At 44.6% G+C, this 13,200-nt stretch overlaps 1 protein-coding gene across 2 annotated transcripts in view; it reads left to right on the top strand.

Annotated features, from left to right (window-relative positions):
• The window catches only part of SEL1L3 (SEL1L family member 3), a 99,979-nt gene extending 87,104 nt beyond the window's left edge, over positions 1-12,875 (top strand). The window contains exons 21-24 of one of the 2 annotated variants that reach the window (XM_055326831.1): positions 2,269-2,396; positions 3,023-3,125; positions 3,204-3,276; positions 11,721-12,875. In XM_055326831.1, coding sequence (XP_055182806.1) covers positions 2,269-2,396; positions 3,023-3,125; positions 3,204-3,276; positions 11,721-11,860 — 444 coding nt within the window. In that variant the 3' untranslated portion in view covers positions 11,861-12,875. Of the gene's footprint in view, positions 1-2,268; positions 2,397-3,022; positions 3,126-3,203; positions 3,277-3,393; positions 3,485-11,720 lie in introns of those variants that run through there. The other variant, XM_055326832.1, reaches the window with a different exon arrangement.
• Positions 12,876-13,200: the final 325 nt, after the last annotated feature.

Raw genomic sequence — 13,200 nt, 5'->3', positions numbered from 1 at the left:
CCTGCCATGTCTTAGACACTTCTCAGTGGTGGGGACAAAAGATAAATAGATAAACAATATTCTTGCCTCCTTGGGATTTATATTGTCCATTAAGGAAGACACAGAGGCCTTATCCATTGTGTTGCAATGCTATCGAGAGCTACAGTAGACATATTCACACCTCTGCCTTTTATCTCCATTTGAATAATTTCTTTATAATCTGAGAGCTAGTATCACTGAGTCAAACAGTCAAAATGCGTCACGGCTACATAATACTAGCATATGGCTGATGGGCTTCCTGAAAGGGTTCACCAAGCAGTGGTTGAGTGCAGGAAAGAAGCTGAAGTCTTGTCAGCACTGGATGTTTTCATGACTTCACTTTTAATTATTCCAATTAAATAATTATCAGTTGATAACTTCCTCATTGTTTTATATTGCATTTATTTGACTACTAGTGGCCATGGACATTTTTACATATACTTTATGATCATTTACTCATGATTTATTTTACGTGGATTCTCTATTTGTATTCTTTTCCTATGTATCTATTGGAGGTTTCATACTGGTTTTTTTTAAGGATTTTATTTATTTATTTGAGACAGAGAGAGCATGAGCAGTGGGGAGGGGCAGAGGGAGAGGGAGAAGCAGGCTCCCCACTGAGCAGGGACCCTGGCTTGGAGCTCAATCCCAAGACCCTGGGACCAGGACCTGAGCCAAAGGCAGACACTAATGAACTGAGCCACCCAGGCACCCTTGGAACTATGTTGTTGTTGTTTTTTTTAAATGTAAATCATAATTAGTTCTTTTTACATTGGCCCAGTAGATAATGGACCTTAAGCTATTACTTTGCATACAAACATTCCCCTGGTCTATTTTCCCATTTATTTTAATTTTGCTATTTTTCCAAGAGACATTAAAATTACATAAAGTGATTTTTTTCTTTTCTTCTAATAGCTCAAGTGTTAAGAGTACTTTCCTTTTAGAGAGTGGAGAAATATTCCACTTTCTGGTTGTGTGTGAGTGTATGTTATGTATGCATCTCAAAGATACAGCACTTACATCAGTTTAGAGGTTATTTGGCAGCATAGTGGAGGTTAAGATTTGAGACTCTGAACCCTGTCTGGATTCCAGCTCTTGCCCCTGTCCAGCTATGTTACCTTGGGCAAGTGCCTTAACCTCTCTGCATGCCAGCTTCCGCAACTATAAAACAGAGAGGATAATGGTACCTATCTCAATTTGCTGATATGAGCATTAAGGAAATACATATAAAACAGAACAGTGCCTGACCTTCAACAGCACTCGTTAAATATTAGCTGCTATTCTTTTTATCTTGATTATTGCCCAGAATGGTAATGAGAGACCTGGTGTGTACAACCTATTTTGGGTGATCCTCATTGAGAGCCTTTGTCCATGGCAACTGAAAGGAAAGGTGAAAGGGAGGACACAAATCATTAAAACATGACCACGAATTCTTTGAAGGGCAACAATCCAGTTTCACTTGTGAATCCCTAATGGGAAGTAACACAATATTTCTTGTTGATTTTTTGGTCCAGCCACATGCTCAGCTCATTGTGGGCAGTGGAATAGACAGTGGTGTAATAGCTTCCACTGTTTACAAAGCACCTCTACTGTTAGGCTCTTAACTCTGTTGGCTTTTTTGATCATCCAGCCCAGTAAGGCAGGTCCTACCTCTGAGGGTCAAGACCAAGATGTATAAGGAAGAGGGAAATGTACCTGAGTGGAGCTGTGCCAAGAGGATCATAAGAGGAAGTTTCCCACACTGGCCTACGAGAGCAGGGACAAACCCCCATAGGTGACTTTGTACATGAGAGAGACTCTCCACATTAGAAAGCCAGTTGGAGGAGCCCCTCCAGCCACAGGAACATTCTGTTAGATTTTCTGACAGGCTGATGATGTCCTAGAGCATAATCTATACGTGTTAGACATTGCCTTCAACTTGGTATTCTGGTTTGTTGATGATACAAGGGCACATTTTCCAGTGAGTTCTGTCTTGAGAGAATGAGCAGGAAAGGACAGGTTCCCCCTGGTTGGCTGGCTTCGGAGCAGATGGGACACAGCATCTTCTGAAAGCCTCCTGGTTCTCCTGCAAATAAATTTCTCAGATGCATATATTTAGGGAGACAATCCATCAATGAATGACAAAACCATCTGGCTCAAGGGACTAAAAAAAAAAAACTAGAGGTTGTAAAAGTTTACATTCTGATGAAGGGTATGTGTCTGGGATTTATTATAAGGAATTGATGAGTTTGGTTTGTGGCTTGTTTTCAGGGATTTTTTAACCTGGCTCTGCTAATTGAGGAAGGTGCTATAATCCCACATCATATTTTGGATTTCTTGGAAATTGACCCAACTATCCATTCTAATAACATCTCCATCCTCCAGGAACTGTATGAAAGGTGAGTTCAGAGCCTCTTTAGTGCTGTGGATTCTGGGGGAACCCAAGTGGGTGGTGCTTGCTTCTCAGTTAAAGTTAGAGTTTCTCTCATTATGTAACGCCAGTTATAAAAAGGGCCCAGGATTTGTTTTGATTCGAGAACACTCAGCTGGACCCAAACTATTTCCCTTTTTTAGCGTCTGAGGCTTACCATACAGAATGTGCTTGATCTGAAGTTAAAGTGCTGACCAAGGTTTTCCACGAGAGTGGAAAGAATAAATATGTCTGATGAGACCATGCCTTTCTGCAAGATAGGGAAGCATTCTGACGTCCAGACTTTGGACAGACAAACAGAAGTATTGCTGGGTGGGCTCCATGCTTCAGAGTCCTCCTTGACCCATTCGTTAGCTTTTTACTAAGGACAGGACTGCTCTTTTTCAGAGGCTTCTGCTGGAATTTCAGGGCAGGCCCAAACCCTTTAGAAGTGGCTTCCTTTCTTTGTTTTTCATGGCGAGTGTGCCCATTTGCTCAAAGCAGGAGGTGGGTTTGAGGATCGGACAATGCGGGTCATGAGTAATGCCACCCAAGTTTGCCAGTCTCTCAGGAGCCCCTGTGTTTTTTGTTTTTGTTTTTAATTTTTATCTGTAGGTGCTGGAGCCAAAGCAGTGAGGAGTCCTTCAGCCCCTGTTCCCTGGCCTGGCTTTACCTTCACCTGCGGCTCATCTGGGGTGCCATCCTACACTCTGCCCTGGTAGGAGCATCCTCCCCAGCCCTGCCCCTGTGACCCCTGCCCCCTGTCAGTATCTGAGCCATGCTTTGGATTTTGCAGATCTACTTTCTGGGGACCTTTCTGCTGTCTGTACTGATTGCCTGGACCGTGCAGTATTTCCAGTTTGTTTCAGGTAAAGATTTATAAGAAGCCAGGGCGATATAAAAATGTGGGGATTCTTTTTCTCTACAGAAAAAAAGATGACACGCTCCCTCTTCACACCCTTGACCATGTTATTTCCTTTCATTAGATTGGTCCTTCGTGCGGTGGAGGCTCCCCCCAGGATGGTACCATCGTCTCTAGCTGAGGGAAGGGCCCAATTATTGTTTTATTTGTCAATGTAAGCAAGGATTTTTTTTAAAGATTTTATTTATTTATTCATGAGAGGCCCACAGAGAGAGGAGAGACATAAGCAGAGGGAGAAGCAGGCTCCCTGCAGGAAGCCCAATGCAGGACTCGATCCCAGGACCTGAGCCAAAGGCAGACACTCAATCGCTAAGCCTCCCAGGCATCCTGGATTTTTTTTAAATAAGAAGCTTAAGAAATTGAACTGAAATGTGTTCTCCCATTGAAAATATACCCACCATCAGTATCCTACTCTGTTGCCTTAGAACCCAGCTCTGAAGCCCCCTCCGGTATGAATTCTTCCTATTTATTCCAGTCAAGGAGTCAAATGTGTGGGATGATCAACAACATTCATGATGAGTAAACTACGCAGCCACGTGGATTCAGAAGGAGGGGCTGAGGAGGAATATGAAGTGAGCCTTTAGGGTCGCAGGATTTCCGCCGGTCACTGCTAATTTTTCTGAGCTAGCAGAAGACCATCGTTGAAGAGCTAGACACCCCCGTGGCTTCTATTTGGGCTCGGAGTCCAGGCTTGGCTGCCCATTAGTTGTGTGACTTATGGCGAGTCATTTCACCTTTCTGATCTCCCAATTTCCCCCCCAATAAAACTAGGTTATAATAGTGGCTGTTTCCCAGGGACGTTACAAGGGTTCCATGAAAAAATTACGCACGACACTTACCCAAGTCACTACCGCAGGCAGGCTTAGCTGTTACATTTGTCTGGCAGAGAAGACCCCCTCAGTAATGCGGGCTCTTGTGTTCCTCTCCCCTATCAGGCCATCAGATGAGCCAGAGGGGGCTTTAGTGCATCATGGGGGGTATCTCCCACGTAGTAGGTGCTCAAGTGGCCAATCTGTCGGGGGAGAATCACAACTTCCCTCCAGCTGGGGCGGCTGCAGAAGGACATAATCACTCATGAAGACCAAGGGGGCGCTTACAAATGGACAGGGGAGACCTGGCCATGGCATTAGAGCACTCGCTCCGCCACTCTTAGTGTAGTGGCTCCGACAATGAAAAGCGAAAGGAGTGCATCTCACCACACATTCCTGGGGGGAAGGACGTCTGTGCTGCAAGAGGCTAACGCAGAATCGTTTCCCTCCGATTTTTACCTGAGGAGGTTAACAGGGAGCCATCAAAACCCGTCCAGATTTGATGCCCTGTCGTATGCCGGCTTATAAATCTTCCTCATGCAAATTCCGTCCCGTTCCTAAATTTGTTGCCAGGTAGAGCGCATTTATTTTGCATCTTGTCAGTGTTTTCCATTTCAAATTATCTTTGTCATTTTTACTCTGTAGAAATATTGTTATGATTATTACAAATGCAATTCCGTTAGAGGAGCTGAAAATTGTCTTTATGATTTTATGCCAGCTGGTAGCCATGAAAATTCATGGGCTGGTGGAATTGCTTTTATCAGAAGTTGTCTCTTTTTCCTGTCTTCCTGTCTGCATTATCAGTCTCTCCACATTCTCGCCTCCCTGTCCCTCCTGCCCTTTGATATATTTTTTTCCCTCTTTACTATGTAGCCTTCGCTCTTTTGCACCTGTTCTTCATTTTCTGCAACCTCGGGCACTTCCTGGGCATACCCCCCCCCCGCCCCGTTACTGGCCCTAGACAAGTCTGGTTGGGCTCTTAAAGTTAATTTAATTCTATGCACTTTGTTTTATGAGTAAAGAAATTGAGGCCACACAGATGAAGGGATCTACCCCAAACCACAAAGTAATGTCCAAGAAAGGACAGAGGGCAGCAGGATTTTCAAACTTTTTCTGACTCCAGATACAGTTGACCCTTCAGCAAAGGGGGCGGAGGGGGGCGGTTAGGGACGCCGACCTACCCTGCAGTTGAAATTCTGCATCTAACTCTTGACTCTCCCAAAACTTCACTACTGCCTACTGTTGACCAGAAGCCTTACCAAGAACATAAACAGTCAACACATATTTTATGTGTTATACACATTATATGCTATATTCTTAGAGAAGAAAAATCATTATGCAGAGAATCATAGAGATAGTACATTTACGGTGTGTACTGTGCTTATATATAAAAAAAAACTGTGCTTATATATTAAAAAAAACTCGTTTAAGTGGATCCATCCAGTTGAAACCTAAGTTATTCCAGGGCCAACAGTATTTTAAAACAGTGGTTACCGTTCTATCTCTGACCTATTATCCCCTTATATAGAAAACACTCTGTAGCACATTTTTTGGTGCCTTGAAATGAATGATCGTTATCCTGTCTACACACGTATTTTTAAAAGTAATGCCCTAACAGCAAGATAAAGGGGAAATAAAAAGAAATTAATTCTAATAAAATGACACATATTTCAGTAGGTAAATTCTAGCCCCCTACTTCTTTATTGTAATGTGCATATGCATCAACTCCAGGATGGTGTTTAACACAGATTCTGACTCAGTAGGTCCAGGGCGTGGCTCTGGGATTCCACATATCTAACAAGATGTTGAGGTGATGTCCACGCTGCTATTCCATGGACCATGCTTTTTGAGTAGTAAGGACCTAGAGGTAAAAAAAAAAAAAAAAAAAAAAAAAAAAAGACCCCATCATGTTATTTCCAAAATGTGCCATAAGTGGTGCCTACTAGCTCTGTTAGAACTAATGTTGAGAGTTAAAATACAGAGTAAATGATTTTTTTTTAAAGTCCTCAACATAGTGCAAATTTGTCAATAACTTTGAAATAGGAGGTACTCTGCTCTGTCAGAGATGAGGCAGTGGGCCACAGAGAGACACAGAGGAGCCCGAGAGAAGACTGCTCCGAGGGCAGAGTTGCTATGATGGGTGGCTTGCCACCAAGGACCTGGTGCCTGGGGTCTGGTGACCTGCCCCGGGGGAGGAGGGCGCCCCCTCGCAGACGCTGGTGGTAGCCAGGGCCTCGTGAAGCAGGCTCAGGAAGGCAGTCTGGGTGCCGAGTGAGCCTCCCTTAGGTAGCCTTGTGTAAGGGTTCTGCTCCAAGTGAGGAGGGATCTTTGTCATTTCACGATTTGCATTTCTCCGGACAGTTGTTCTTAAAAAGTAGTGATTTATGGTCAAACTTTTAAATTGAGCTGTCCATCCGTCTTGCTTTCAGCTCCAACTACCTTAGTTTTCCTCCTGGGTTTATGTGCTCTGTGATGTATAGCCCACACTGCACCGCCCCTGCCACACTAAATTGTCCCGTGTTCAGAAGGCTAGCTGTGTGGGACAGTAGCTAATGACAGCCTCGCGGGTCATGCTGCCAAAATTCTGGCCCCTGCCACCCACTGTGTGACCTTGGACAAGGGAGGGAGCCCATCTGTGCCTTGGTTTCCCTTTCTGTAAGGCAGCAGCAGCAGCTTTATACCCACTTCCCGTTGTATCTGAGGGAAGCAGATAACCAGGTAACAGTGTAAAGTGCTTAGAACTCAACATTTGTTGGGTAAATAGCTGGTAGCTCCCCGAGGAGTAATATCACGGGGCCTTCCACTGGCAATCAAAGCTTGCTGACATAGGTCGCGCCGGCACTTAACTGGCTTGGTTGATCTCAGTAACGGACGAAATTCCCAGAGCCTAGTAGGTGTTTCTATGTAGTTAGACTCTTTCTAAAACACGAAACTCTTTTCTAAAGCATCTAAAAGACTTTTTTTTTTTTTGCATTTAAAAGATATTGACCAGGCTCTCGAGAGAACCAAAGCAAATATCAAATATATGAAAAATATCACACATCTCCTGTTTCCTTTAAGGGAACTTGTTTTTGTCTCCCAGCTGGTGTTCCCACCGGGCAGCCCAGTCTCTCTTGAGGTCCATGCCTCCCAGGGTAGCCCAAGGCTCCCTGGGTCGTGGGTGGCACTAGGACCCCGTCCATGGTCACCTGTCTGATAGCAGAATGCACACTGCCCTGGGCCTCCTCTGTCCCTCCGGGTCTACTGGCTTGGCAGCTTCTGGGCACCGAGGAGTCCCACCGGCTTTGCCAAAGCTGGGTGCTGTTCACCTTTTCCCTCTCCAGGCTTCCTTTCTGAGATTTATGGGGCTGGGGCTGGGAGGCCAAGGTGAAGGCTCAGCTGCCGGTACAACCCATAACTGGGCTCAGCCACATTCCCACGCTCCAGACACTCCTTTCCATGCTTCGCTGAGTCCCTGAAGTGCTCTGCTTCTCCCCTCCCTGTCGGGGACGCCAAGCATAATTGCCTTAATGGACTCAGGCTTTTGGGGTATAAAAAAAAAATCCCAAAGCAAAGTATGTCTAGAACTGTTTCCATTTCTGCACTGCCATGAGTCTCCCCCATCCCCTCCACCCCCGAGACACAGAAAGCATGGAGCCTGGCTAGCTGCCCGAAGGAAGGCAAAGAGAGAACAGAGGGACAAAATGGAAGGGCCCATTTCTGAGCGGGTCCTGCCCTACCAGTATTACTGGAAACTCGATGTCTCAGTAGAATGGCCAGCGTAGAGCAAGACCTGCCGAACTGGCAGCTCCTAGGTATGACGAGGCCACCTCCTAGACCGACGTCAGTCTGTTGACAACATGCATGCTGTAAGCCAACTCATTCCTTCTGCCTACGTGGTTAGCCCAGTGGTCGTTTCAAACAAGTGGGATGATGTGAACAAGATTAATTAAACCGTTTCCACTCTTTTCCTGTCCTCTATATTTCCAGTTAATGAGGTTGCTACGAAAATTGCAGTGAAATGTCAGAAAGTGGCACTCAGGAAAAAAAGCAGTAGCCTTAAAGTCAGAGCTATTTGGTGGTGAGATTTCACTTTGCTTCGATCTCATTACCCTTGGCAATGCCCCAGTAGCTTGACTCATAAGACATGTTTAAATGACATGAATCTTATGCTTGTCCTGCCTCCCCCCTGCCCTCCCACCCCCCACCCCCAGATCCAGAGGCCTAGGTGAAGTAGGCTAGACCTTATTCATTGCCTAGGACTTCCAGGGCTTCCCCTCCCAAACCCGCCCCCGCCCCACCCCCACGTACTCCATCTTCACAAACATTCTACTGACTCAGGACTGCCCCTGAGTATGAGGATATTCCATCATATTCTTTTCTTTCATGCTCCCATCTGGTCGACTGGCAAGCAAACCCTTTTCCTATGATGGGCCACAGCGGGGGCTGGCAAACCTTTTCTGTAAAGGGCCAGATAATGAACATTTGGGGCTTTGAGGGTCATCTCAACCACTTGGCTTTCATCGTGGGGCCAAGGCGGCCATTGACCGTACATGAAAACAAATGGGCATGGCTCGTTTCTAATAAAACCTTACTATGGATGTGAAAATCTGAATCTCATATGTTTTTCACCCGTCACGAAATATTACTCCTCTCTTGATTTTTGTTCGACCATTTAAAAATGTAAAAACCATTCTTAGACTGCAAGCCATTTGCAAACAGGCAGTGAGGCCCATTTGGCCCATGGGCTGCAGCCTGCCAAGCCCTGGTCTACCACTGAGGGCCAGCTCTGGATCATTCTCACTAATGTACAGAAAATGGTCCCCCATGGGCAAATAATACAAGAATCACTTCTATTTGGCTCTGGAATATATTCTATAATTTTTGAAGCGCACACTTATTTCCCTGGTTACCTTGATTCCAGTCTGGTAATCAAATTAGCACGCATTTCAGGTGAGCAGAGACAAAGAGGCCACTTTAAAATTTTGATGGGCAGTGGGGGGCTTGTCCAGTGATTGCAAACCCCTGATGGAAGGGGGAGCGTTCTCACATGGATAAGGACACATTTACTGTAGAAACATCAAGCATTTTTATTATGTTCTTACAAGAAGATTTAAATGGTAGCAGTGCTAATTATGTATTCCTTCTACGTTTACGCATTGGCACTTTTTTGTTTTAATCAGAAAACTGATTGCTGATTTATCTTGTTACCATGGTGATTTAAACTTTTTCCCCCCAGAGCTTGAAAAGAAAAAAAAAATGCATGCCTTAGTACTTTGTGAATTTCCTCAGAGATCATCAGAAAGATAGATCTCAGGGCCCAAGGGGGTCTTGGACACCATCTGATCCAAGCCCTTCAGTTCATAGATGTGGAAACTGAGACCCATGAGATTCAAGCATTTTAGGATTAAACTATCTACCACTCAGTACCTACCCCAAAGTCACCTGATATAGTGGCAGATAAATAAGACTTCCCCAGACCAGGTCTGCTGACTGCAGCAAATGGTCTTTGTACCGTGTCACTGGGCCTCATGCTCCCTGCCCTGGTTAGATCACCTGCCAGAGTGATGGCTTTAACCTAGAAACATCACGTCATTATATAATACCCTGCTTCCTCCCTGCCCCACCAACCACCATCCCTGTCCCATCTATTCAAAAACCGTCTCTGGATCCACAAAATGTTCTGTAGGTGTTGGAAGGGGTTCTTAGGAAATTCCATATCTAGAAAAGCCAGAGGCTTTGGAGCTCATTGCTCCAGTCCCTAGAATGACTTCATGGAACTCTTGAAGTGTTTATCTAGAAGTCAGACTATCCCTGTGGTGCCATCTTCTTAAAGCCAACACATTGCAGACAGACACTGTGAACCTTTAAAAATGGTCCCACCTAAAAAAAAAAATGGTCTCACCTACTGAAAATTATATAAGACTCAAGGACTGCTGAGCTTGGTTAAGATCACTGCTCAACCACAAGCCAGCAATTGTTGGCACACCCTAGGGCCACTGTGTTAGTGTTACACTTGAGTGTGTCACACTCGTCTGCAAACTGCCGCCCCCATATCACAAATGAAGAAACCACAGCTCAGAGAGGTTAAATAGCTTGCCTAAGATCACTCATCTGGTACATGTCAGAGCCATGGGACTCCTGGTCTTTCTGGCTTCAAAGTTTCTGCTGTTTTCATAGGCTACTGGGGCCTAATAGAGAACCAGAGGAATCCCAGAATTTAATGCACCAACTCTTTCATCAGTCCTGCAAGCCATGTCCCTGAGATTCATAAATCTTAAGACACCTTTTCAGGGCAAGACAGGTATACTATCACTCGTATTAATAGCTAACATTTATTGAGTACCTATACATGCCAGACGCTGTTCTAGGCACTTTAGCTCTATTGAATCCTTATAACAATTTAGCGTGGTATAGACACTTTTATCTTCCCCATTTTTTAAAGGCAGAAGGAGAGGTAATTTGTCCAAGTCACATAACTGATAAAGGAGAGTGGCCAGGGTGGCCAGTTTCCAGAGCCCGAAATCTTATTAACCAGGATACCTCTCAGCGTCAGCACTACTGATAGTGGGAGCTGGGTCATTCTTCGTTGTAGGCAGGCTCTCCCACGCAGTGTAGGATGCGTAACGGCATCCCCGGCCTCAACCCACCGTCCACAGTTGTGACAACCAGATAGGCCTACCGACATTGCCAGCTGTCCCCTGGAAACCAAGACTGCCCTATTTGAAAACCACTGACATAAAGTACAAAACTTTATAAGCTTCCCTATATTTATGGCGGGTCAGTCTTCTTACTAAAGGTAGATTGATAAATAATTAAACTGAATAATTATGATTTCCAAGACTTCCACACATTTTAAAGAACATAATTTAAACAAATTTTTTATTTCATCCAACTGGAATAAGAATGTGAATAAAATGAACACTCCTTTCTGGTTGACTGGTATAATCATGGCTTGCATTGCATCAACACCGTGAGAAAAAAGAGATGACCTCAGAAGACGCAGACCAGCGAGCTGTTCACTTGCTCGTTCGTTCTTTCTGTCTTCTTTCTTTCTTTCTTTCTTTCTTTCTTTCTTCTTCTTTCTTTCTTTCTTCTTTCTTTCTTTCTTCTTTCTTTCTTTCTTCTTTCTTTCTTCTTTCTTCCTTCCTTCCTTCCTTCCTTTTCTTTCTTTCTTCTTTCTTTCTTTCTTCTTCTTCTTTCTCCCTCCTTCCTTCCTTCCTTCCTTCCTTCCTTCCTTCCTTTCTTCTTTCTTTATTTCTTCTTTCTTTCTTTTCTTTCTTTCTTTCTTTCTCTCTTTCTTCCTTCTTCTCTCTTAATTCAAACATTTGCCTGGAAGTCACAGCATAAAGGCAGAACTTAGAATCCCAGGATGTTAGAACCATTAGAGATCTTTGCACATCTATCCTAATCCACTATTTCATACAAGGGGACACCAAAGTCCAAAGAACCCAGATAAGGAGCGTAGAGTTAATTATCTAGTGAGTGTCAGGGCCACTGGACTAGAAGCATCTACCCTGGCTTGCTAGGGTCCAGGTGTTGGTTGTGTGTCATGCATGCATGCACTGGTTTGAATATTCAGCACTTGCATGTGTCTCTACAGCCAGCGGTTCTGGTCTGACACCAGCCCGGTCCTCCTCAGACCCCCCAGCTCCCACCGCAAGTCCAGCTGTGACTCCAGCTGCAGATGCCTCCGCTCAGGACCGGCCCACAGTCACTAATAACGCAGAGCCTCGAGAGTGACCCGTGCACTCCAGGTCTTTCCAGACGAGAGAGAACCCCGTCAGCAGCTGGTATCGGAACGCTGGGGCTAGGGCATTATACTGAAAAACACCATATATGTCTTGTCAAACTGGATGCGAATTTTGCACTTGGTGTCTTTTTTTTTTCTTTTTTCTTTAATCCAATTACAAGGAAGTACCCAGAGCAGGCAGTGGGTAAACCAGAGGTTATCAGACAAATACAAGGAGCATCCTGAGCACAGGGGTGTGTCGGGGAGGTTGACTGGGTCACTGTTGAGTCCATCCCTAGTGATCGTGTGTCGGGGAGTCATAGTTTTCCCTGTGGTGTAGCTGAATCCGTGCACACTGCGGTGTATTTTAAGCATCTTAGCCCCTTGGTTGTTCCCATCCACTGAAGAACAGAAAATCGTGACCTCTCCACCCGTTAGAGAATATTTCGGTGTGAGTGTTTGCCACAGCCCTGCTCCTCCAAGTCCAAGACACAACTTCAATTAGGCTTCCAAGACCCAGCAGTTCTAAGGCACCTTGAAATAAATAGGTTGTGGCTGGAAATGCAGGGGAGGCGACGGCTTTGTAAATGGGTTTACATTTTCCTCCTTGACTTTTTCGGGTCGTGCTTCCGAATCATTTAATGACATTGTTGGATATCATTTACTTTTCGATTGAATCCATAAAATAACATGTAGAAAATTCTTAGTATTTAACTGTAGTCTTCTCCATGAATTACCCATTAGAATAGACTGGCAGCAAGTGGAATATGCAGGAAATAAGCCTTTAGCTCATAGTTCCATCCCTACCCCTTATGCCTGCCTGAGTCTGTGGAAGGTGTATGTGTGAGAGAGCGAGAGAGAGAGAAAGAAAGAGAGAGAGAGAAGAAGAAGAAGAAGAACAGACTGTCTGTACACTGTATGCTGCTAAGGTAGTAAATAAATCAGTAATGCAATATTGTGGGTCCCAACTACTCTTTGCACTACTTTATTTACAGTAGTAAATAAAAATTATTTTTATACTGTTGACTCCAGGAAAGTGGCTTTTTTTCTTTTTCATGGTTACTGTCGTCCTCATACAGAGTCCTAAGTTCCATGCATTCTCTTCAAGGAGGCAAAAAAAGAAAAGAAAAAAAGAAAAAAAAAGGCCTCCTTATGAGAGGATTCATTTCTGGTAACCCATTAATGTTTACAGATATAAAGATGGAAAGAGTCTCCTCTCTAGGGATCCCGTGCTCAGAGTCTGGCCCCTGTGATGTTTGCATGGTACCAGACATTGTTTCAGGGCCTCTGGATACCCTGGGGCTGTATTTATATCGGTTCTGGGTGACATCTGTGGTCCATCCTCTTTCTC

Source organism: Nyctereutes procyonoides, unplaced genomic scaffold (assembly GCF_905146905.1).
Source record: "Nyctereutes procyonoides isolate TBG_1078 unplaced genomic scaffold, NYPRO_anot_genome, whole genome shotgun sequence".
NCBI classification, from domain to species: domain Eukaryota; kingdom Metazoa; phylum Chordata; class Mammalia; order Carnivora; family Canidae; genus Nyctereutes; species Nyctereutes procyonoides.
Note: the sequence above shows the minus strand (reverse complement) of the source record. Positions and strands in the feature narration are given on the sequence as shown.